The 23,834-nt window shown below is 33.5% G+C and overlaps 1 protein-coding gene across 3 annotated transcripts in view; it reads left to right on the forward strand.

The window, feature by feature from the left end:
- LOC103032048 (membrane-spanning 4-domains subfamily A member 4A) overlaps positions 1–20,910 on the forward strand; it is a 30,803-nt gene extending 9,893 nt beyond the window's left edge. Inside the window, exons 1-8 of one of the 3 annotated variants that reach the window (XM_022675240.2) lie at positions 9,618–9,711; positions 9,988–10,358; positions 12,215–12,325; positions 12,461–12,517; positions 16,166–16,321; positions 17,187–17,300; positions 18,360–18,440; positions 19,819–20,910. In XM_022675240.2, coding sequence (XP_022530961.2) covers positions 10,008–10,358; positions 12,215–12,325; positions 12,461–12,517; positions 16,166–16,321; positions 17,187–17,300; positions 18,360–18,440; positions 19,819–19,917 — 969 coding nt within the window. In that variant the 5' untranslated portion in view covers positions 9,618–9,711; positions 9,988–10,007 and the 3' untranslated portion in view covers positions 19,918–20,910. Of the gene's footprint in view, positions 1–120; positions 247–2,187; positions 2,302–4,109; positions 4,188–4,352; positions 4,844–9,617; positions 9,712–9,987; positions 10,359–12,214; positions 12,326–12,460; positions 12,518–16,165; positions 16,322–17,186; positions 17,301–18,359; positions 18,441–19,818 lie in introns of those variants that run through there. The other 2 variants (XM_049479597.1, XM_015606577.3) reach the window with 2 other exon arrangements.
- The last annotated feature ends 2,924 nt before the right edge of the window (positions 20,911–23,834 follow it).

Below are 23,834 nucleotides of genomic sequence, written 5' to 3' on the forward strand. Positions count from 1 at the left end.
GAAATGTTATGTCCAAACATTTGACTGATACTGTACATCTGTAAAATCTAGGGATGCAAAAATGTATGTTTCCATAGAATTTCATTAAACTACTGTGCTTTACTTCTCTCTTTCCTGTAGATGGAAATCTCCCTGAAATTAAACGGGATTAGCGCTGTGACTGGAGGAGTAGCCTTTGCTATGCTGATGCATGTAACAGTACTTATAGGAAGAGGCGAGTACGGCTATGACAAAAGTCTTTTTACGGTATGTGTTTGATTTTCTGTAAACATTATAAAACACTAGATTTAAATGTCACTATCTTCATCACTTCATCACTATCTGGACTGTATTCTTTTAAATGAGGAGGAGGAATAATGTAACTACCACTGGAATACCTTGCACTCTTCTGACTGAATTCATTGTTTTTTGTATATTTTTTTCCTCATTTAACCTTTATTTATTATTTAGGCAAGTCAATAACCCATAACAGCCCAAACCTAAATCTGAATTTCGATACACAATTCAAAAATGAATCAGTTAAATGAATCTCATTCATGTTAGCGCACCGTTCTCCACTCTCAGTGCTACATATGTGCCACATTGTATAATTAGTTTATTTTGTAATGTGATTCTGTCACTTATTATTTTACTCCTTTTTCATCTGTACATTAAAGCTTTTTAAAATGGCTTCTGCCCCCGCGTGTCTGCGTGACCCTTCTGCTGATTTTTTGAAGGGTGATGTAATGAGAATATAAGCAAAGTCGCAGGACAATCTAACCAATCAGATTCATGATTTTCACTCCAGGGGCGGGGCAATGACTGTCTAACCCCTTCTCAGCGCTCTGCTAATGGGGCTATGCATTGGTTAGTGTAAAACGGAGCTCATGCTGGAGTAGTTCAATAGTTAGCTAACTATAATGGAATTGCGACTGCACATGAGACAGATATTGTGTCATATCTTATTAAAAAGCCTTTTTAAAGGCTGCCCTTTAATGTGAAACTAAATCACAATAATAGGCCGCCTGACTGGTGAGTTTTTGTGTGTACTTAATGTTTTGGCTGACCTGGCGTCTTGTAGGCATACAAATGAGTGATATTTGTTGGCTGGCTGTACTTTTGGGCTGCTAATGTGCATTAAGGTCGTACAACTAAGTCGAGACAGAGAATATGTAGTTCTAATATAAATCTATGTGTAGGTGGTAGGTGTAGGCAGGTGGAGGGGGTGTTTGCCCCTTCGTGATTTCTTATTTTGTTCCATGTTTGTCACTCTTAAATGTTTCAGATCATCAAACTAATTTAAATATTAGTCAAAGACAACACAAGTAAACCCAAAATGCAGTTAAAATGAAGGTTTTTATTATTGAGGGAGAAAATTCCAAACCTACATGACCCTGTGTGAAAACCCCCTGGGTTAAAACACAACTTAACTGTGGTTTATTATACATAAGTTCAATTTCTCTAGCCACATACAGGCCTTATTACTGCCACACCTGTTCTCACTCAAGGAATCACTTAAACAGGACCTGCCTGACTAAGAGAAGCAGACCAAAAGATATTCAAAAGCTAGATATCATGCCAAAGAAATATCCAAAGAAATTCAGGAATAAATGAAAAAGAAGGTAATTGAGATCTATCAGTCTGGAAAAAGGTTATAAAGCCATTTCTAAAGTCTTTCTTAAGACTCTAGCAAACCACAGAAATTGCTATTATCCACAAATGCCGAAAACATGGAACAGTGGTGAACCTTCCCAGGAGTGGCAGGCCGAACAAAATTACCCCTCAGAGAGCAGTGATGATTCATCTTAAGAGGTCACAAAAGACCCCACAACAACATCCAAAGAACTACAGGCCTCACTTGCCTTAATGACTCCACTTTTTCATGAAAAAGCCTGGGCAAAAATGGCCTGCATGGCACAGTGCCAAGAAAAAACAATTCTGAGCAAAAAGAACATTAAGTTTCGTCTCAATTTTGCCAGAAAAAACCTTGATGATCTCCAAGACCTTAAGATGAACGAACTTGGGTTCTGCAGCAGGGCAATGATCCAAAACACACCAGAAAGTCCATCTCTAAATCTAGACGTTAAAAAGGTGTTTTATGCTAGAAATCCTCCAATGTGGTGGAAATACAATCATTCTGCAAAGAGTTATGAGTTTTTTTTGTTATTGCTGTTAACAAGACTAAAGACATTTGTTCTGTTTCATCAGAGTCAGACTGCTGGGATAACTGGAGTGCTCGCGATATTGTCTTTGCTTCAGGCCATCATCAACATCTGCATCTTAAGTTTTGGCTGTAAAACCACCTGCTGCAGTAAACCTCCAGTGAGTGCCACTGCTCCATTTTCCTATTTTAATAACTGAAAGTCATTAACACATCTGTGCACAACTTCATATTTACCCCATAGAAAAACAATATGAAACAACACTGTGATTGCCATTTGCGATAACTACAAAGACTTCATTTAAAGACCACCTACATAGATGATTCATAACACATTCATAAGCATGGAACAATGCATTTCTAAAGCAATATTTGGTAACACTTCATATGAACCCTGCATTCATAATGCCTTATGAATGCATTTATAAAGCATTACGTAACATGCATAGTACCTTATAATGAGCCAGCATAATTGCTCGTAAGTACTTACATCGACATTCATAACACATTATAAACTACAAATATAAGGGTTTATAAAGAAACGGCATATTATGCCTTATAATATCTGTTCATAAGAACATTGTACAATGTAGTGTTATAATGCACTATAACACAGATTTGGTATATTTTGGTATAATGCATTAGTGTTTCCATATGCTTTTTAAACGTGAAGTAAATTTTATTATGCCTTACTGTAATGTCTTATAGAGCATTATGAGTGCTCTTTATTGGCTTTAAGTAAAGTGTGTTTTCAACATGTTTTTAAACAAGTTAATGTTATTATGCCTCACTGTAGGCATTTGAAAAGGCATTTAAAAAACGCACTTCACTTAAAACCAGTAAAGAGCACTCATAATGCTCTATAAGACATTACAGTGAGGCGTAATAAAATTTACTTCCCATTTAAAATGCATATGAAAACTCACTTCACATAAAGTCGGTAATGATTGTATATAAGGCTTTATAATGTGTTACACACGTTTATTAAAGCCTAATTTGAGAAATCATAGCTGCATATTATAATGCATTATACCAAAATATACCAAATCTGTGTTATAGTGCATTACGACACTACATTGTACAATGCTCATATGAACAGACATTATAAGGTATTATACGCCGTTTCTTTATAAACCCTTATACTTGTAGTTTATAATGTGTTATGAATGTCGCTGTAAGTACTTATGAACAATTATACAGGCTTATTACAGTAATTATAAGGTATTATGCATGTCATATAATGCATTAAGAATGCATTTATAATGCATTATGAAAACAGGGTTCATAGGAAGTGTTACCCAATATTTTATTATTGATGCATAGCTTGTGCCAGTATTGCTTAAATAGAGTATTATGAATGAAAAATGTACTAGAAATGTGTTTAAGGGCCACAAAATCATTCAGATTATATATTTTTTTTACATAATCAATATATTGGCCAAACAATATATTGGTCAAACAATATATTGGCAAGAAAAACACTTTGTTTAGATGGACAGAACCAGATCTAATATTCAGCTGGGAGTGAGTGAAGTGCAGGAGAATGTATAGTGAGGTGAAATCAATACTCATTGTGAGTATTGTGAGCTGAGAGATATCATGTGAGGGAGTGAATAAGTGATATCAGTGTGTGTTGCATTGTGGGCAATGGAGTCCGAAGATGGAACTCACTGGTAAACAGATGTAGGATGAACAAGAGCACCTTCAGAGCCAGGTACAACAAAAGCGGGTCTGAATAATCACTTGTTGAATTACAAACAGGTTTAAGTTCTAAGTAATTTATGAAGGTTTTCAGGAAACACTTGTAGTTGCAAGAATGTGTTGAAGAACAAGGTTATGAAGTATGAAGTATTTAGCATTACACATGTTTTGGGAAACACAACCCAGAATTGTACAGGACTAAATACAGATCTGATTAATATACAGTATTAATCAATTATTATGTCTCTGTCATCTCCTTTTTAAAAAGGTGCCAGTAATAGCTAATGCCCCGACCCATGCAACACGTTCGATGGGCAACGTGTACCAAACTACCAATGGTCAACAGGTAAGAGAGGTTTGTGGGATATCAGGACATAGGGCTACCTAAAGTTAATCGTTTTTGTAGGGGGTGCAGATTAAAACGGTAAATATTTAATGAGAATCAAATGTAAACAAGTTACTTAAATGTCAAAAAAAAAATAATGAAAGTTTGACGAATGTCTTTCAACAGAATTTATTTTACGTGAATCCCAGTGTGAACCTGATCAACCCACCCTACAGCCCACCTTCAGACAGACCTCCAGCCTACAGCTAGAGCACACCAGATGATTTCAAATAACAGAAGAACGGAAGAGACCTGGAGAGGGTCTGGAACACAACACAACTGTAACTGTAATCTTTGCAAAATTGTAAATGTAAACAAATTCTCACATTTTAATTATTTTAAATATATAGTATATATATATATATATATATATATATATATATATATATATATATATATATATATATATATATATATATAATGACATTATCAGCTAGTTCAACTGTGCTATAGGTGAGGATGATGTGTCTATGTTAATGTAAATTCATCACTGTATGGGATCATATATTAACTCTCTATGTAATGCTCATTAGTGTTAATACACTTTAGTCCACAAGAAGATCAGCTCTCAAAAGTGTTAAATCAAATCTATGTCCTAATAAAAAATACAATTTGAATGAGACTAATGTGCTTTATTTATGTTATAATGTTTATTGTGTGTTGCAGGAAATCTGCATAGAATGAGGGTGCGGATTTTTATTCATGATGTGATGTGATGCTTTAAAGCCATTGCATCTTATTTGATACATAGGTTTTAAGATCACTACAAAATCAGTGTGATAATTAAAAAAACAGTTTACCTAATTATTGTCAAATATCTAATAAAAACAATTAAACCTTTACACTGAAAGCATAAAAACTAATTACATAAATAAGAAAACAGACTACACCTACCTACACCACATTCCAGCTCAAATAGTTGACAAAGCGGGGAAAAAAAACTACCATCAAAAGTCAACTAAAAAGCACATTTTAAGACTCTGAGGTTAGGTGTCGATAGTTATTTACAGTCATTCACTTAAGAATTCAGCTGCATTTAATAGGTATTAAGATTAATGGAGGATGATTATTTATAGTTAGGTCCATAAATATCAAAATGCCAAATTTACAGTTTGGTACATTCTGGTAGAAAGATAAGCACAGTTGTAATCTTAAAAACTCAAACTCTCCAGAAGACATCAATGGGGGTTGATCACAGAATCCTTTCCATGGTGAAGAAAAACCTCTTCACAACATCCACACAATTGAAAAACACCCTCCAGGAAATAGGTGTATCAGTGTCTCAGTCTACTATAAATAGAAGACTTCATTTCACTCACTTCAGACAAAACTAAAGGTAGAAAGACCCACAAACCAGCAACAACTAAAGAAAAGTAAAGTAAAGACCTGGCAAAGCATCATAAAGGAGGAAAGCCAGTGTTCCAGACTTGAGTCATTGCCTGTAAGGATTCTCAACAAAGTATTAAAAACAAAACATTTTATTTGTGGTAGAGTTAATTTGTTCAATTACTTTTGATGCTTTGTAGACTGAAAGTTGTAATTCCCAAACACTTCATATGATATTTTTGTTCAACCCCTTGAATTAAATCTGAAAGTCTACACTTCAATCACATTTCTTTAATTTAAAATTCAGTGTAATGTTATGCAGAGCCCAAATCATCAAGGTCATGTCACTGTCCAAATATTTATGGCCCTAACTATACTAGGAATCTACTGTAGATCATCCAAGTAAAGTGTTATCATAATTGTTTTGATTATATGTCAACAGGTCAAAGAAATACTCTAGCTTTTAAGAAATACAATCTGTTCTGTTAATCAGGAGATCGCTGGTTCCAATCCAGATCATGCAGCTCGCCATTAGCAGCCGAAGTCAGAGAGAGCACAAATGACAAAGCTTTCTCTAGGTGAGTAGATGGCACTCTCTCCACAGCACTCCCAAAGGGATATTGGTCAGCACAGGTGTCTGTTAGCTGATGTATTGTTACAAAAAACATGGCATTCATTCATCCTAGAGAACACAAGTAGACATTTTAAAAAGTAAACTAAAAATCAACAAAAATGGAGATATTGGTTTTTCAATGGAAAGCGAAGATATCCTCCTGGTGTTGGGGCATTGCTAGTGATAGGGGGAGTGCAGTTGAATGGGTGGGATAATCAGCATAGCTAAAACATATTAAAATATTAAAAACTATAAAATATATATGAATATAAAAATAATAATTTGGTGATTCAGGCTTTAAAGGGTTAAAATGTGTTATTTACAGCTTTTTTGTTTGCTAAAAGTGACGGTTCTATACCATTTGAATAAATAGCAAGTTCCGTTTTGGTTTGAATATTTTTTTTATATGCAAGGAAAATGCAGTTATTCATAGAATCGCTTTTCAATTCCCTATGCAGCACCAACAATAGATCCATTCTGAAAGCAGCAGCCTGTGTGCTGACCAGAAAACAAAGCACTTTAGTTCAGGGGCTTCCTGTTTCATTTCTTACTGATGACCAGCTATTGCTCATGACATTTTAAGTCCCTAATGGCCGAGCTCTGGCCATCTGATTGATCCGTTTACAGCCTGTCCAGACCCCTGAGTTCACATCACAATGAGCCACATTATGGCCTAAATGGTTCGTTGCCTGGGTCAGGGCCAAACCAGGCTCAGATATTGGTCATTTAAAGCCTGTTCCAGTTTGAAACCTTGGTTTTACTACTGTTTTCTACCAGAGCGCCCTCTGTTGTCCTCTATGCTCTATTGGCTGAAGGTAACACAACACTGTGACATGAGTCACACAGTGTCATGTGTCATGCATACAGAAGGCCACTGATCATAAAGTCACTTAACTTACTTATACGGCCTTCAGCACTAGAGCCAGACAGTCAGTCATTAACCATTACTTAATATATACAGTATATGGATACCAAGATAAAGATAGCCTAGGGAAAGACTACACACTGACGGTAGCTAGCTGGCAGGCTAGCTGCGCCTGAAGGACTGTGGTTGGGTTAGCGTAGCTTGCTTTAGCTTAGCATTAGCTTAGCCTAGCCTGGCTGGTTACCGTTCCAGCTATCAGACTGTGGCCGAAGTGATTGATGGATTTTCTTTCTTTTTTTTTCACAAAAGACGAGCCAGGGCTGCGGGCGAGCGTGCCTTGGCCGGGTGCGCTAGCCTGTGCTAAGCTAATGCTGCTGCTGGAGGTGATGATACAAAAATGCCTTGTGTGTATATGCCGTTACTTGGCAACGCGTCTGTGGAGTGATACATATTTACAGTGAGAAGGCCTGCTGTTATCACAAATATCATCTTGGTTAGAACACTTCTCAACCAATCAGATTGTGAGGTTAAAACTAACTTGTAAAACAAAAAATATACACCAGAAAAGTAACTATCTATCTGTAGAACAGTGTTAAAAATAGAAAATACAGACTTTTCTCTTATAAAAAATAAAATACATCTGTTTTGAGATCAAATCCTCTATATTTCTAAACATTACATTATGTATGGACTAATAAAAGATTAAAATCTAACTATTAAATGAAACTGATCTGGAAAAACACTTTCCATAGTATAATCATGGAAGTTTCAAATGATAGTACTGAAGGAATTTGGTGTAATATGATGGCAAAATTAGAAAAAAATAGATAAAAAGATTGGTTGTTTATAAAATAGAATTTAGACTAGTGATGGGTCTGACGACCCTGAAACCTCGACACATGCGCCGAGCTGTCAAGGCGAAACCCCGTGTCGGTGCGCGTATCAAGTTAAGGAAAACCACGTGACCGATACACTTCCTGTATCGTTTGGTAGCGATGGGTCTGACGACACTGAAACTTCAGCGCATGCACCGAGCAAACAAGGCGAACCCCTGTGTCAGACCGCGTATCATTTTAAGGAAAACCACGTGACCGATGCATTTCTTCGCGCAGTTGCTTGCAATGACTTTCTTAGTCCAGCAGATGTCGCCATTAAGTGATACAGCAACACAGTTTCAACACAGTGTCGATACAGTTTGGGAAATGTGCCATACACCCAATGAGGCTTCATCTGCCCATCACTAATTTAGACTCCTATAAAATAAAATAAAAAATCAAAGGATTATCAAATGACATCACTGAAGTCTTGAAGAACAGTTATAATAGTATTCCTGGCAAATGTAGGAAAATTGCATATATTTGGTTGTATATAGACCAGAATTTAGAATCCTATAAAACGTGAAAATCAAAGGGTTGTTATTACACCACTAAATTTCTAAAGATCTAATTTTCCTTTATTCAAGGTATATATGTCAGGCCCGCCCAGCCAAACCAAGCACTCTATGCCCAAATAAGGACTTCCCCTAATTAGAGCGCGCACGCACGCACGCACACACACACACACACACACACACACCCACACGCTCTGAGAGGCACTCCATGCCCAAATAAGGACTTCCTCTAATAAGTAGGAATGGCTGTATGGCTGCGTGTGTGCCCTGATTAGAGATCAGCTTCACCTGGGCAAAGTTGCTTAAAAGCGCGCTGTTTCGCTCTGCTCTCGCCGAGTATTGGTCGCTCTCATGGTCTGTGGTTCCATGTGGTTCCAGCCTGTTTGCAGCTCTACAAAGCGTTCTTATTCCCAAGCCTTTCCTCCCTAGTTCCTGGTGTTTCCCTGGACTCCTCCCTGCCTAAGTATCCCTGTTTAATTCCTTGTGTTTGTTTGCCCAGTTTACCCTTTGTTTTTACCCGTTCCCTGCACTACTTCCTGGTTATATTGTTTTGGCAGTTTCACTTATTCCTTGTTTTCTTTAGTCCCTGTTTCTTTTGGCCCAGTCCAGTTTGCTTTGCCAGTTTTTATATTTGTTTCTTATTTTGCCCTTTAGTGTGTTGCTCTATTCCACTTGATTATTGTTTATTTGTAGTCTTGTTGTTAATTTTTAATAAATTATACTGCTTCGTTTTTCATCTCAGCAGTGTCTCTTATTTCCTTTCTGCCTGTTAACAGTCAGGAACGACAATATATTGCCAGTAGCAATTTGGAGTAATGAAGTAATGGAAAATCAAACCTAGGAATAATCTCCATTCGGTTTTGCATAAACCACTATAAAACCAGCAAGTCGAACAATTATCAAATTACACCACTGAATTTTTGAAGAAGACTTTTTATACCATTAATGACTTAAGTATCAAGTGATATTAACGTTTTGGAGTTTGGAGATTTATCATTTTGGAGTAATGGAAGATCAAACTTTGAAAAAATTTCCATTTGCTGTAATTTTTGCGGGCACCAAAAGCAAAGGCTATTGAGAAACCCAGCAACATGGGAGTAACAGTATAGTAAAACAGTGCATAAGCACTGGCATCTAGCACGTCATATGATTACTGTCAGGAGTGTAGGGAAATCATTTACCATCATTATGATTTCAAAGGTTACCCAAAGTGTGAAGTTATAAAAAGGGAAGGGAACAAACGATAAAGCAAACAGCAGTGCTGTAAGAAGAAAGCGGAATTTCACTTCAGGTAAAAAACATGTAGAAATACCTCTTACGATTTACATCAAGAATAGCAAATTATTTTTTTCAGTCTATATTTGTTGATGGTTTAGGCTTCAAAAGATAAAAAAATTATTATTCAAGGTTGTAAATATATATATTTTTATAGAATCTTCTATATATAGCTATGGTTATGTAGCAAATAGCAACAGCAATGGATCCAATGTAGTTTTAAAATAGCCACTTTATATATTTGATTTACACAAAGCTGGTGTGTTTATTGTTAACAAATGGTTACTTACAGGTGAAACATCTCCATCAAGAATGTCTACCCCTGCTGTACCGGACAGTAATACACAAAATGGCTTTACAATGGTGACCCATCTAATCCCACCAAGTGCAACAGTGCAAAATGGAGCTATGTCTGGGGTTCCTACTGCTGGAGTCCCTACTGCTGGGGTCCCTACTTTCGGAGTCCCTACTGCTGGGGTCCCTACTTTCGGAGTCCCTACTGCTGGGGTCCCTTATTTCGGAGGCCCTACTGCTGGGGTTCCTACTTTCGGAGTCCCTACTTTTGGTGTCCCCTCTGTTGGAGTCCCCAGTGTTGGAGTCCCCAATGGAGTACCCAATGTCAAACTTGGAAAATTTCTAAAAATACAACCAAAAGCATTGGGGGTAAGATCATTTATTCACTCAATTATAAAATGGCATTACTTTCTACAAAGCCTTACATTTGTAAAACTTCCAGTTTACCACTGAACCAATATTTCATTAATAGTTTAAGTGAGAGGAAGTGACATTTGCCTTCAGACGTCTCTCAACTGATTTTAAATGAAATCTATAGGTGTCAAGTAACAACGTACTAATACTAGAACTAATATTTCTTTACTTATGTAGAAATGTTGGTTATCTACATTTTACTAGAGTAGTAGTTATTTTTAGACAAATTATTACTTCTACTTCTTATATTTTACAGTTATCTGAACTTTCTACTGTTACATTTTAAAAATAGCGTCAATACTCCTACAAAAACACCTATCCAGATAAATTTCTCCATCAGGATAGAGTAAATTTGATTGTGATTGGATGTAGAGACGTAGAAGATTTAGGAGAACTTGAGTTCTCGAAATGTCCCAACTAAGCCTCTTTAACATATTGGCATTGTACTAAAATGCATGAATTCTCAATGGGCATAAATGCATCTGAAACAGGGAGCCTAGTGCATCCCAAATTTAGCAGCATTCAATTTTAATATAACATTCTAATCATTATGCCTTTTAGAAAGGGGGGGGGGGAGGGGGGAAAGTGCACTATAGGCCACTATAGGCATTTTTTTCTCTTACATTACTTTTACTTTTATACTTTAAGTAGTTTTGAAAGCAGTACTTTTATACTTTTACTTGAGTAAAAAGCTTAAGTTGATACTTCAACTTCTACAAAAGTATTATAAACCGAAGTATCAATACTTCTACCTGAGTGATGAATGTGAATACTTTTGACACCTATTTAAAGTCACAGAATTCTCAAGAAAGATTTGGACATGGTATGACTTGTGCACTGTAAAAACTGTATTTGTCATTATCAAACATTAGAAGAAATAATTTCTTAGACCTGAGATGGGTTTCTTGAAAGTTTTTTAGTAGAAAGATGATTTTTAGATGGTCGAGCAAGCTTCATACTGAGCTCTCTCTCTCTCTCTCTCTCTCTCTCTCTCTCTCTCTCTCTCTCTCTCTCTCTCTCTCTTTCTCTCTCTCTCTCTCTCCCTCTCCCTCTCCCTCTCCCTCTCCCTCTCCATGTTAAGCTTTTTTAAATGCTAAGATGCTTTTGGGAAACTTGGCCCTGATTGGTAAATATGTACTAGCTCCAGCAACCTAGTTTAAAGCCTGTGCTACCTTAACATACAGCTAGATAGCTTTAAAGTGTAGTGAGAAACATTTTGGGCATCTGTTTCTGGTTCATGATTTGAATTTTATACAATTTGTTAGCAACATTAGCACTCAGGCTCCAGTTTAAAATCAGATAATTAATTATTTCTCTTCAGCTTATTGAAATTCTTTTTCTTACGGCTGAACTAAAGCTAACACTCTAATGACACTATAATGTGTGTGTACCAGACACTATTCAGTGCGACCTAAATACCAGGACAGTAATAAACGTGGTAATAAATGGCTGCCTGCAATGATAAGAGACTTTCCAAGGAAGTTAAGTGACTGATTAATTAACTGCTATCAAAATATTCCATCACAGTTTTATGAGCAGAGAAAACAATTGGACTTTGGGGTTTGGCATCCATAAAAAATAAAATAAAATAAAAATAAAATAAAATAAAATGAGAGTAAATATTTTTGTGGTGTTCAAAATTATTTGCATTTACTGCAAAGGTGTGAAAGTGAAATACACTCCCCAAACTGTAGGGGGAGCCCAACTGTTACCAAAATGAACAATTCTAATAATAATTCATAATAATAATTATGCTTTTACTGCTTTCAACAACATGTTGAGGTAATGTATCTTGTTTTTTTCTTCCACAGACTGTCCAAATATTAACCGGGGTGATAACTCTGGTGTTTGGCATAGTGCAGCTATTCGGCCAATTACCGTTTTCTGTTTTTTCTGGAATTTATTTCTGGGGCTCTTTGATCGTAAGCTACGAGTTTTTTGCTATATTACTATTATTATTATTATTATTATTATTATTATTGTTTTTACATTTGTACAAAAAAAAACACAAATGTCGATACAACTGCAATAAATTGTCATTTTTGTTCACCCTGTAGTACATCAGTGCTGGCTCTCTGAGCGTCAGTGCAGAGAAGAAACTCAACTCCTGTCTGGTATGTCAGCATCTGTATTTATTTTAACCTTAGAATTTAGCAAAATGTAATTACATTTAATTTACAGTAAAATGCACATATACATGTTTTGTCACGTCCCTGCAAAAACCTTGTACTTCCCTGACATAATATGCAGTGCCTTAAAAGTTTGACTTTGCTACTTGCTTTTTTGTCATGCTTTTAGAATATCAAATAGATTTTCATTAATTAGTTTAATTAATTTAGAAACCTGAGTTCACATTTTCTAGCCTTGACAGGCTGGAAGTCATAATTAATGGACATTAAGAAATTCTCTGAATTGTCTTACAGTAATAGTTTTACATTGTTTTGTAAAACTATTAAAACTATTGAGTTCCTTCTATTGTAAATCTGCCATTTTTGAGATACAGTGACTGTTATGATATGATTAATATATCAAATATAAAAGTTTCTTGTATTTATTTGTGTATTTATATTTTACTATTTATAAATATATCATATTTATATTAGTGTATTTATAGTGGGTTTTACATATGCATTCCATGACTAGTATTTTGCTGGGTGAATAAGTTTAAAACAGCTTTTCACAAATTCTAATAGTTATAGTTTTTCTCAGTTTGATGCATTTCTCAAATTAGAATTAATATTTGCACCACAGTGTGGGCATTTCTCGAAACAGTTTGTACAAACAGCACAACATAATGATGAGCAAGGTAATACCCAATGATATGTATTTATATCAGTGAACCTGTCGGAGTCGTCAGAATGAAGAGTTCTTTAGTCATTGATTATGAACAAGTCAGTCTAAATGATTGGTCATGTGATCGTCTTTCAGTTTACTCTATAAGGACTTTACAACATAGAAGTTTTGATGTCTGAGTGAGAATTATTTAAACATTCTGCACTTTTTCTTGTGAATCATAAATCAGTTTCAGCAATACAAAATGACACTTTACTGTTTATGAAAACCTGACTTCGAATAGAATTCGCTTCTATTATTTTACTGTTTATGCAGTAATTTATTCACAGATCATGTTGTGACGGACACAGACGTTTTATCAGGTTAAAGCTCAGCTTCATCCAGGTGTATAGTTTTGCCTTATTTCAGTTTCATTATGTTACATTCCAGAATTTACAACATGACTTTTATGAATTACAAACATTATTATTCTGAACACGATACAGTTATAAATACATATCAGATGTTAATTTTAAAAATCACAGCAATGGTCATTTACGGTACTATGTATCTTTATACGACGATCTATCATAATATTATGACCACCTGCTTGATTCTACATGCACTATCCATTTTTCAGCTCCCCTGAGTGTATAGGAGCACTTTAATTACTCATCAATTCAGGAGATATTTACCAGAAAAAATCCTAATAGAAATGTATAAAATCTGCATTACAGGCTCTGATTACTAGTTTAACTGAAATGAATGTAAAAATGAATGCAGTGATATGATGGTGAGCTGTTTTGTAAGTAAGCCAGTTCAGCAGAATAATGTATAATATATTGTGATCTGCAAGACAGAAGCAACTGATAATTTAAGAGACTGCTGACAATAGTACGAAATAATTTGCTGTTTGTATAAAATAAATGAGAAATGCCTTCTGTGATGTGCACCATTGACTAGATGATGTGCAGATTGAACACCTTGTTTTTGAGAAATTCAATTCTGATGTGAGAAATGCTCCAAAGCAACCGAGAAAAACTGTGAAACATGTTAATCGAATGTATATAGTGTGATAGCAACATGAATTGTATGAACAGTATAGTTCACAATAGACAAATGTTGTGTTACAGTTTTTCTCAGTCACTTAGGTGCATTTCTCGAAACAGAATTAATATTTGCACCACAGTGTGGACATTTCTCAAAACAGTTTGTACAAACAGTACCACATAATAGATGAGCAGCTAATGCTCATACTTCCCTCAATATCCTTAGTTCATGCCCCAAAGGTGCATATTTATGTCAGTGAATGTGTCAGAGTAATCAGAATGGCCCATCTTTGTCATTGATTTCAAACAAGACATTCAAAATGATTAGTCATATAGTCATGTATCAGTTTACTCTGTAAGGATTTTCTCAATAATGTTTTGATGACAAATTGAAAATTCTTAGTAAAGCACATAGTTACACATTACTGTTTGTGGGAGCCTGATTGCAAGAAATTGGACACAATTCAAATTCATGTATTTATGTTTGTGCAGAAATTGATTGACAGACCACATAATTGTAACAAAACAAAACAAAAATAAAAAAAATCATTTCTGTCAAAAGATTACATAGCACAAAGGAAAGAACATTTTCAGAAATGTAAACCTAGAAAACTGTAGCAATGTACAGAGCAAATCACAGTGCAATCTTTCTGTACTTCCTCACGTTCCTGTCTGTTGAGCCACATATTCTCATCCACATCACAACGGATAGCTTCCCTTACCCTCCTAAGAACTATGGGTGCATCCCTTAGTTCTTTTCTTCTTTCTGGCTGTTGAGCCTTTTTTTCTTTGTAATACTGTAATTGTAATAAATACTGTGTTGTGCACATTCTATATACGCTTGCCAATTGAAAGTTTATGAGATGCACCTTTGAGCCATTTAAAAAAACTGCTTGATCATTTGTTCATTTTGAGCTACACACACTTCGCTTCATTAGAAAAATCAGTATTCAGGAGTGCTAATCATCCGTTCAAGAAGATATTTACCTAAAAAGTCCAATAAAAATGTATAAAGTCTGCTTCAAAGGTCCTGAAAACTGGCTAAACTATTTTGCTATTGAGATGGCATTATGGCGACTTTTCCAATTAACTAATATCTAGGGGTTTAGGTTGTTAGAGCAGTTCAGCAGAGTGATGTATAATGCATTGTGATCTACATGACAAAAGCAATCGATAATTTGGGAAACAGCAGACAGATATACAGAATCATTTGCTGTTTGTATAAAATAAATGAGAAATGGCTTCTGTGATCTGCACAAGTGACTAGATGATGTGCAGATTGGACAACTGGTTTTGAGAAATTCAATTCTGATGTGAAAAATCTTCCAAAGCGACTGAGAAAAACTGTAAGTGTATTTTATCAGGTTACATCCAGCTTCATTCCAGTTCCATTATGTTACATTCCAGTTTTTTTTTTTTACTTTTATGAATTACATTCTTCAATATTCTGGACCAGATAAAGTTATGTAGCACTTCAGTTAGTCATCAATTCACCAATTTACCAGAAAACAAATCTAAAAGAAATGTAAAACATCTGTTTTACAGGCTCTGACATTTAACTAATTTGAATGTAGGGGCATATATAGTAAACTAATAGATAGATGTTCTGTTGTGGTGGGTAAGCCGGTTTAGCAGAGAAATGTGTAATATATTGTGATCTGCAGGACAGAAGCGATTAATAATTTGTGAAAATACAGAATCATTTGCTGTTTGTTTAAAATAAATGAGAAATGGCTTCTTTGATGAGCACAAGTGACTAGATGATGTGCAGATAGAACAACTTGTTTTGATAAATTCAATTCTGATGTGAGAAACGCTCCAAAACGGCCGAGAAAAACAAGGTGGATACAGCATTCATTCATCAAAATATTTATCTGAAATGGTCTCAGCTCAGTTTAAGTGGAAGCAGTGATGCAGATGTTCTGTTTTTCTGGTTTACAGGTGAAGGCGTCTCTGATAATGAACGTGTTCAGTGCTATAACTGCAGCAGTAGCCATCTTATTGCTGTCATTGGACTTTTTGGTACAAACAGGATATGACCCTTGCTACTACCCCTACAACAACTACGAGGCATGCCAGGCCTACCTTCAGTTCTTGGTGTGTTGGATTTTTTTTTTTGTCATCTCAAAATATTGGCCAAGTATATATATTTTTTTTAAATAATGAGATATTGTCTTAACATATACAGTAGATGTAGTGTTTTTGGATTATATAATCAAAATAAGGATATATTGTCTCAAAATAATACCTCAATAGCATCTCAAAATTGTGTGATATTGTCTCAAAATGGTAATTTAATAGCATCTCAAAGTCTCTCAAAATAATGACTAGTATTATCTCAAAATCATGACTTAATAGCTTCTCAAAATAATTTAGTTTAGTTAGTGTCTCACAATAATGAGATAGTGTCTAAAAATGATTAATATCATCTCAAAATAATGAGATAGCATCTCAAAATATTTAGTGTCTCCGAATAATGAGACAGTGTCTCAGAATATTTAGATAGTGTCTTAGAATAATGAGTATGTTTTATATTATAATGAGTAACGTATCTCAAAATAATGAGAGTGTCTCAGAATAATGAGATGTTTTATATTATAATGATTAATCGTATCTCAAAATATTGAGATAGTGTCTCAGAATAATGAGTGTTTGAAAATAATGATTAATAGCATCAAAAATAATGTGACAGTGTCTCGGAATAATGAGAGAGTATTTTTTTTAATAATTACTTAGTTTAAATGATTCAAAATGCATTTTAGCATGAATTTACTGTATAAAATCTCCAGTAACACTATTATAAGTTTTTTTTTTTTTTTTAGCTGCAGTAAAAAATATGTGCAATCCACTTTCAATCATCTGGAGTTGTCTGTCTGAATTGGAGGTTCCTGGTATATGATATTTAATAATATTATTTTTGTTATTAAGAAGATATTGTTTGTGTTTTGAATGTGAATATCAGAGTCGGACACAGGGGATCAGTGGAGTGCTGCTGGTTTTCTCTTTGCTTCAGTTCATCATCTCCATCTGCGTCTCAGCGTTCGGATGCAAAGCCACCTGCTGCAATGACCCAATGGTAAGTATCCCTGCACCAATAAAAAAACAGCATTAAACCATGATACAGTACATAAACAACATAATGACTTAGTGTCTCTGGATTATATCATCTCAAATAATGACCTACTATCTTAAAATAATGAGATATTGTCTCAAAATGAAGATTTAATATCATCTCAAAATAATTAAATATTGTATCAAAATGAAGACTTACTATCATTTTAAAATAATGAGATATCATCTCAAAATGAAGATTTAATATCATCTCAAAATAATGAGATATTGTATCAAAATAATTACTTAATATAATCTCAAAATAATGAGATATTGTCTCAAAATGAAGATTTAATATCATCTCACAATATCTACTTAATATCATCTCTAAATAATTACTTAATATCATCTCATAATAATGAGATATTGTCTTAAAACCATTACTTAATATAATTTCAAAATAATGAGCTATTATCTCAAACTAATAACCTAATATCATCTCAAAATAATTACTTAATATCATGTCAAAATAATGAGCTATTATCTCAAAATAATAACCTTATATCATCTCAAAATAATGATGTTACCTCAAAATAATTACTTAATATCATCTCAAAAATAATGACCTAATATCATCTCAAAATAATGAGATAGCATCTTAAAATATTGAGATATTATTAAAGATTTAAAATAGATAAATAATTATATCTCAAATGCCTTTATAGCATCTTAACATAATAAGACAGTGTCTTAAAACAATGATAAAGTATTATCTCAAAATAATGAGATAGCGTCTCGAAATAATGACCTGAAAAAGAAGGGTTTAAAAAAATAAGATAATAAGAAGTGTTTGAAAATAATGACTTAATTAATTTAAAAACAAATGCTCTTATAGCATCTTAAAATAAAGAAACAGTGTCTCAAAATAATGAGAGTGTCTTAAAAGTAGTGGATTATTTCCAGATGCAGGAATGCGCTTCCAGAGGAACTTCCCCTGGCCTGGAGTAACATTGGTTCCACCCTGTATAAATCAGAATGTGGTCATCAGTATATATCAGTAACTGAATTTCTGTCTGTTTTTAAGGTCTCTGTTGTAACTGTAGCTCCGACTCCAGCAGCTTGCTGTTCCTTAACCAATCCTTTCTATGCACCCAGCAGACCTCAGGTAAATAACCTCAGAATTTATGTTGCATACACAATTAAATATATGAATGATTGAAATCTATAGTCTAAATCTGTGCTTCTCATAACTGTAGAGTTATTTGTGTTGTTTCTGTGAAAAAAACCATTAGATCTGATATCAATCAATAAATCAAAAATCAATCAACCTTTATTTTCACTTACTAATACGTTGAAGAAAACGCTCATTTTAAAGCAGCCAAGCATTTATAACTTAAAGGGACTGAAAAAAAAATTAAGTTAACATTAAAATCAACTATTAACTCAGGTAAGCTAAAATAAGGAACTTCATATAAAAAAACAAATGGTAACTGCCTTTGAAAAACAAACAAACAATTTAAGATTTAATTAAGAAGGAATTAAATAATTTTGAATTAAAAGATAAGTGGACAGGCTAAAATTCAAAGCAATAAAAAATATAAATAATTAGAATAGTAAAAGATAATAAATGCAAATAAAAAAATAACTGACAAAAAATTAAGTAGCTAAAAATAACACAAAAATCACAAAGACAGTCAATGATAGAAATAATAAAAGAAAAAAAAAAAGAAGACAAAATAAGTAAATATATGGAGGCCAAAAGGCCAAAAGAAAAACAGGGAATAAAATAAATAAAATAAATTAAATGCCAAAACATAAAATAGAACATAAAATAAATAAACTGGGAAAATAAATAAAACAAATAAAAATATAATAGAAAAACTAATAAACAGTTACAGGCTGTCTGAAGGTGGTTAGAAAATAAAAGTGTAAAATGATTTAATGACACCAGTGAGTTTAGCTTTAAACTTTCCTGTAGTGAATTCCAGGTAGTTCAGTGAGTAGAGATACTGAGATATACATAAATCCATACATCAGTTCTTTCCTCTCAACACATCAGCATTATAATCAACATCAATTTCATATCGGCCCGTATTTTTATTTTAAATATAAAAAATTGCACAATATATATATTTTTTATAAATGTGACCATTGTATAGTTACAGATTTATGTTTCATATTGCATAAAAAAAGAACATATGACGACATAAATGATTAGATTCATTTAATCAGACAGATTTTCTCTCTTCTGGTGTTCATACTGAGGGCTTATACAGGCCTCAGAATTTTCCCTATTGGCCAAAATATTTTATATAAAATTTTGTTTTAATCAGACTGTCATGGAAATTATGAGTAACATTAATATTATTATTGATAGAGTCTTTATTATTTATTATGAAGGTTTATTTGGTTCTCAGGGTTATTGCAGTATATGAGTGTAATATGATATCACTGAGCATTTTGCAGATGTCATCATTAAATTAATAAGAAAATATGTGAATATATATATATTTTTAATTATTAACTGTTGTCCTGTTTTACAGGACGTGTTTTACATTGCAAATCCTAATGTGAATGTGAACAACACACCTACCCAGAATCCTCCAGCATACGTCCCAAACTCTCAAAAACCTGATGAGTGAAACTAATGGAAGAAGACCTCAGACAATAACTGCATAAAGATGCTGCATTTTGCTCTGTAATCTTTTTAATCACTTAATTATATTGTTATTGTTGATGTGATGGTAAAATCCCAGCTCATATCAAATCAAATGTGTTTATATAAAGCTTTTTACAAGTGATGTTGCAAAACAGCTTTACAGAAATCTGGTAGCAAAAGAGAAGGCGAAGAAAAAACACACAACTCTCAGAGAGCGACAGCAGCCTGGAAAAAACTTCCTCAGATCTGAAGGAACCAATCCTCCTCTGGTCAGACTACTTAAAAAATAATGATAACCAATCACTACACAGAAATATAGATATGTTTTGTTCTAGTGTGCTGACATAATAAGAGAAGTAGTCACAGAAATAATGAACATAGCAATAATAAAATAAAGTATATTTCTCTTTTATAAAATGTATTTCTTCCTTATTTAGGATAATGGACCAATAAAAAAATACTCCATTGTAACCCTGAATACAAAAAATACCAATGCAAAAAAAAAAAGTAAACATCAATTCAAGCATCAAGTCATTTACATAATGCTAACTATATTTTGTTTGTTTTCAAACCTGGCAACACGGGAACACTGGAAAAAATAGGAAAATAGGAAATAGGAAAAATTTTATATTTAATTTTTTAAAATAAAAATTACGAAGTAGGGCAGGCTGAGTTTACTTTTGTTGCTTTTTGCTAAATAAACTTTTGTTAAGTCAGATTTTTTTCTTTAAAACTTAAAACAAACGTAAAACAATTTACAATAATACTTGAGAACTGGACATGTTTAGACCAATGGTTGGTTAATAGGCCAGTTATTATAAAGACAAACAAACTCTCTAAAAACTGAACAATCCTGATTTTATTATTATAAATGAACACAATGAGTTAAGAGTTGGATTTATTTGTCCCACATTAAATATCCCATTAAACAACATGAAATACCAAAAGTTTTAATAAAAAATGTTTTAATATTTAATGTACTGTCTGTGTATTTGTTTTCTGGAACAAAGATTCAGCATGGGGAAACTAATAATCTAGTACCGCATTACTTAACTGGGATGGGTTTTCCAAAAGCTTTGTAACGCTAAGAACTTCGTTACAGTTTTTCCACATTCTACATCCACAAAATGTGGAACTATGCACACAAATCCAAAAACATGAAGCTCATGTGTCGACATTGTGACTCCAAACTGCTAAACTCTAAACACAATTCCACATGTTCTCACTCAAATATCATTCTAAATCACAGCTTTACAAATCACTAAACACAACTTGCATCATTTAGTACAACTTGGTCACCTGATCTTCAAATACATAAATTATAAAAACATTTTTGTGACCTCTTTGTGTGTAAACTGATCTTCCTCCTCATGTTTCTCATTGTATTTACATCAGTGAAAATTACAGTTATGCAACAAACAACATACAGTAAAAATGGCTTGTACTATATATTTGTGTCGCATATACATGTAGTACTGAAATGCTCTATGGGGAGGTACTACACCGCACCAAATAAATCATAAAAAAAAAACAGAAAGCCAAAATATTTGTTTAATGGACTTAACCAAGTACTTCTGATAATAGTGCTCTGAATTGATCTTGTCAGTGATGCTCTGTAAGAGATGAGTATCTGTTTGTTTTGTTTTGGTGGGAGAAATCAGTTTTGCGTGAGATTTGTGGAGTTTCAACAAAGCAGTTAATAATTTTCTGTTTGTGTTTAGAGTTTTGAGAAACTGAGCCAAGTTTCTAGAAATACGTTTAAACGCTTGGGAAAAAACTGTAATTGTACTTAAAATTGATCGTTAATTAAACAGTGCTTTCCCAACCCGTGGGTAACTGAAGTACTATGTAAACTCGCTCGCAGATTAACGAGTAACCCGACCCAGTTGTTAATCAGAAAGAACTACTTAAAGGGCATTCTGCTTGCAGTTCAGCACCTTAAACACCAGGGCCTTACTGCACACCACTTATACTTAATAATCAGATGCAACATTGTGGATGTTCATCTTGGCAAACTCCGGGGTGTGTCAGCTCGCAAATATATATGTTCCAGTCTAAAGTTTGGACACGTCTCATTTAATGTTTTTCTTTATTTTTTTTATTTAATTTATTTTCTACATTGTAAATTAATATTAAACCCACGACAACTATTAATTGATGCATATGTAACTATTTAGTAAACAAAAAAGGGCATGGCCTTCACAATCTCCTGACCTAAACCCAACTGAGATGTGATTTGAGGAGATTTGGGATGAGCTGGATCTTCAGTGTGAAGAAAAAGCAGCAACTATTGTTCAACACCTCCAGGAACTCCTTCAAGACGCTGAGAAAACTGTTCCAGGTGACTCTCCCACATGAAGACACTGAGATTAAAATACCAAGAGTGTTCAGATCTGTCCTCAAAGATAAATGTGGTACTTAAAAGAATCTAAAGTATAAAATATATTCTGGTCTGTTTAACACTTTTTTTGTTTACAAATTAATTTTGCATGTTCCTTTAGAGCTTTAATATCTTTAACATTAAATTTACAGTATAAAAAAATCATAAAAATAAATAACACATTAATAAGAAGAGCTGTGTCCAAACTTTTGATTGGCACTGTAGGACTGTAAGAAGCTAAACCTTTAAAAATAAATGTGCCACTATTTATATTTTTTATATTGTAAATTTAATGTTTCTACTGTGTTTACTATGTTTTACCATGTTTTTGCCATGTTTACATGTTTTATAGTTTCACCATGTTTTTATCATGTTTTTCCCATATTTTCTATGCTTTACCATGTTTACAGTGTTTTACCACATTTACTGTTTTACTATATATTTTACTATGTTTTTGTAGTTTTACCATGTTTCTACTGTGTAAAAACATGGTAACAACATGGTAAACCTATAAAAACATGGTAAACATGGTAAAAAGATGGTAAACATGGTTAAAACATGGTAAACCAATAAAAACATGGTAAACATGGTAAAAAGATGGTAAACATGGTTAAAACATGGTAAACCAATAAAAACATGGTAAACATGGTTAAAACATGGTAAACCTATAAAAACATGGTAAACCAATAAAAACATGGTAAAAACATGGTAAAAACCTGGTAAAAACCTGGTAAACCAATAAAAACATGGTAAACATGGTAAAACATGGTAAAAACCTGGTAAACCAATAAAAACATGGTAAAAAAAACATGTTAAAAACATGGTAAACATGGTAAAAACATGGTAAAACAATAAAAACATGGTAAACATGGTAAACCAATAAAAACATGGTAAACATGGTAAAAACCTGGTAAAAACCTGGTAAACCAATAAAAACATGGTAAACATGGTAAAACATGGTAAAAACCTGGTAAACCAATAAAAACATGGGAAAAACATGTTAAAAACATGGTAAACATGGTAAAAACATGGTAAACCAATAAAAACATGGTAAACCAATAAAAACATGGTAAACATGGTAAAACATGGTAAAAACCTGGTAAACCAATAAAAACATGGGAAAAACATGGGAAAAACATGGTAAACATGGTAAAAACATGGTAAACCAATAAAAATATGGTACACATGGTAAAACATGGTAAAAACCAGGTAAACCAATAAAAACATGGGAAAAACATGTTAAAAACATGGTAAACCAATAAAAACGTGGTAAACATGGTAAACCAATAAAAACATGGGAAAAACATGTTAAAAACATGGTAAACATGGTAAAAACATGGTAAACCAATAAAAACATGGTAAACCAATAAAAACATGGTAAACATGGTAAAACATGGTAAAAACCTGGTAAACCAATAAAAACATGGGAAAAACATGGGAAAAACATGGTAAACATGGTAAAAACATGGTAAACCAATAAAAACATGGTACACATGGTAAAACATGGTAAAAACCAGGTA

This window comes from Astyanax mexicanus, chromosome 5 (genome assembly GCF_023375975.1).
Source record: "Astyanax mexicanus isolate ESR-SI-001 chromosome 5, AstMex3_surface, whole genome shotgun sequence".
Lineage (NCBI taxonomy): Eukaryota > Metazoa > Chordata > Actinopteri > Characiformes > Acestrorhamphidae > Astyanax > Astyanax mexicanus.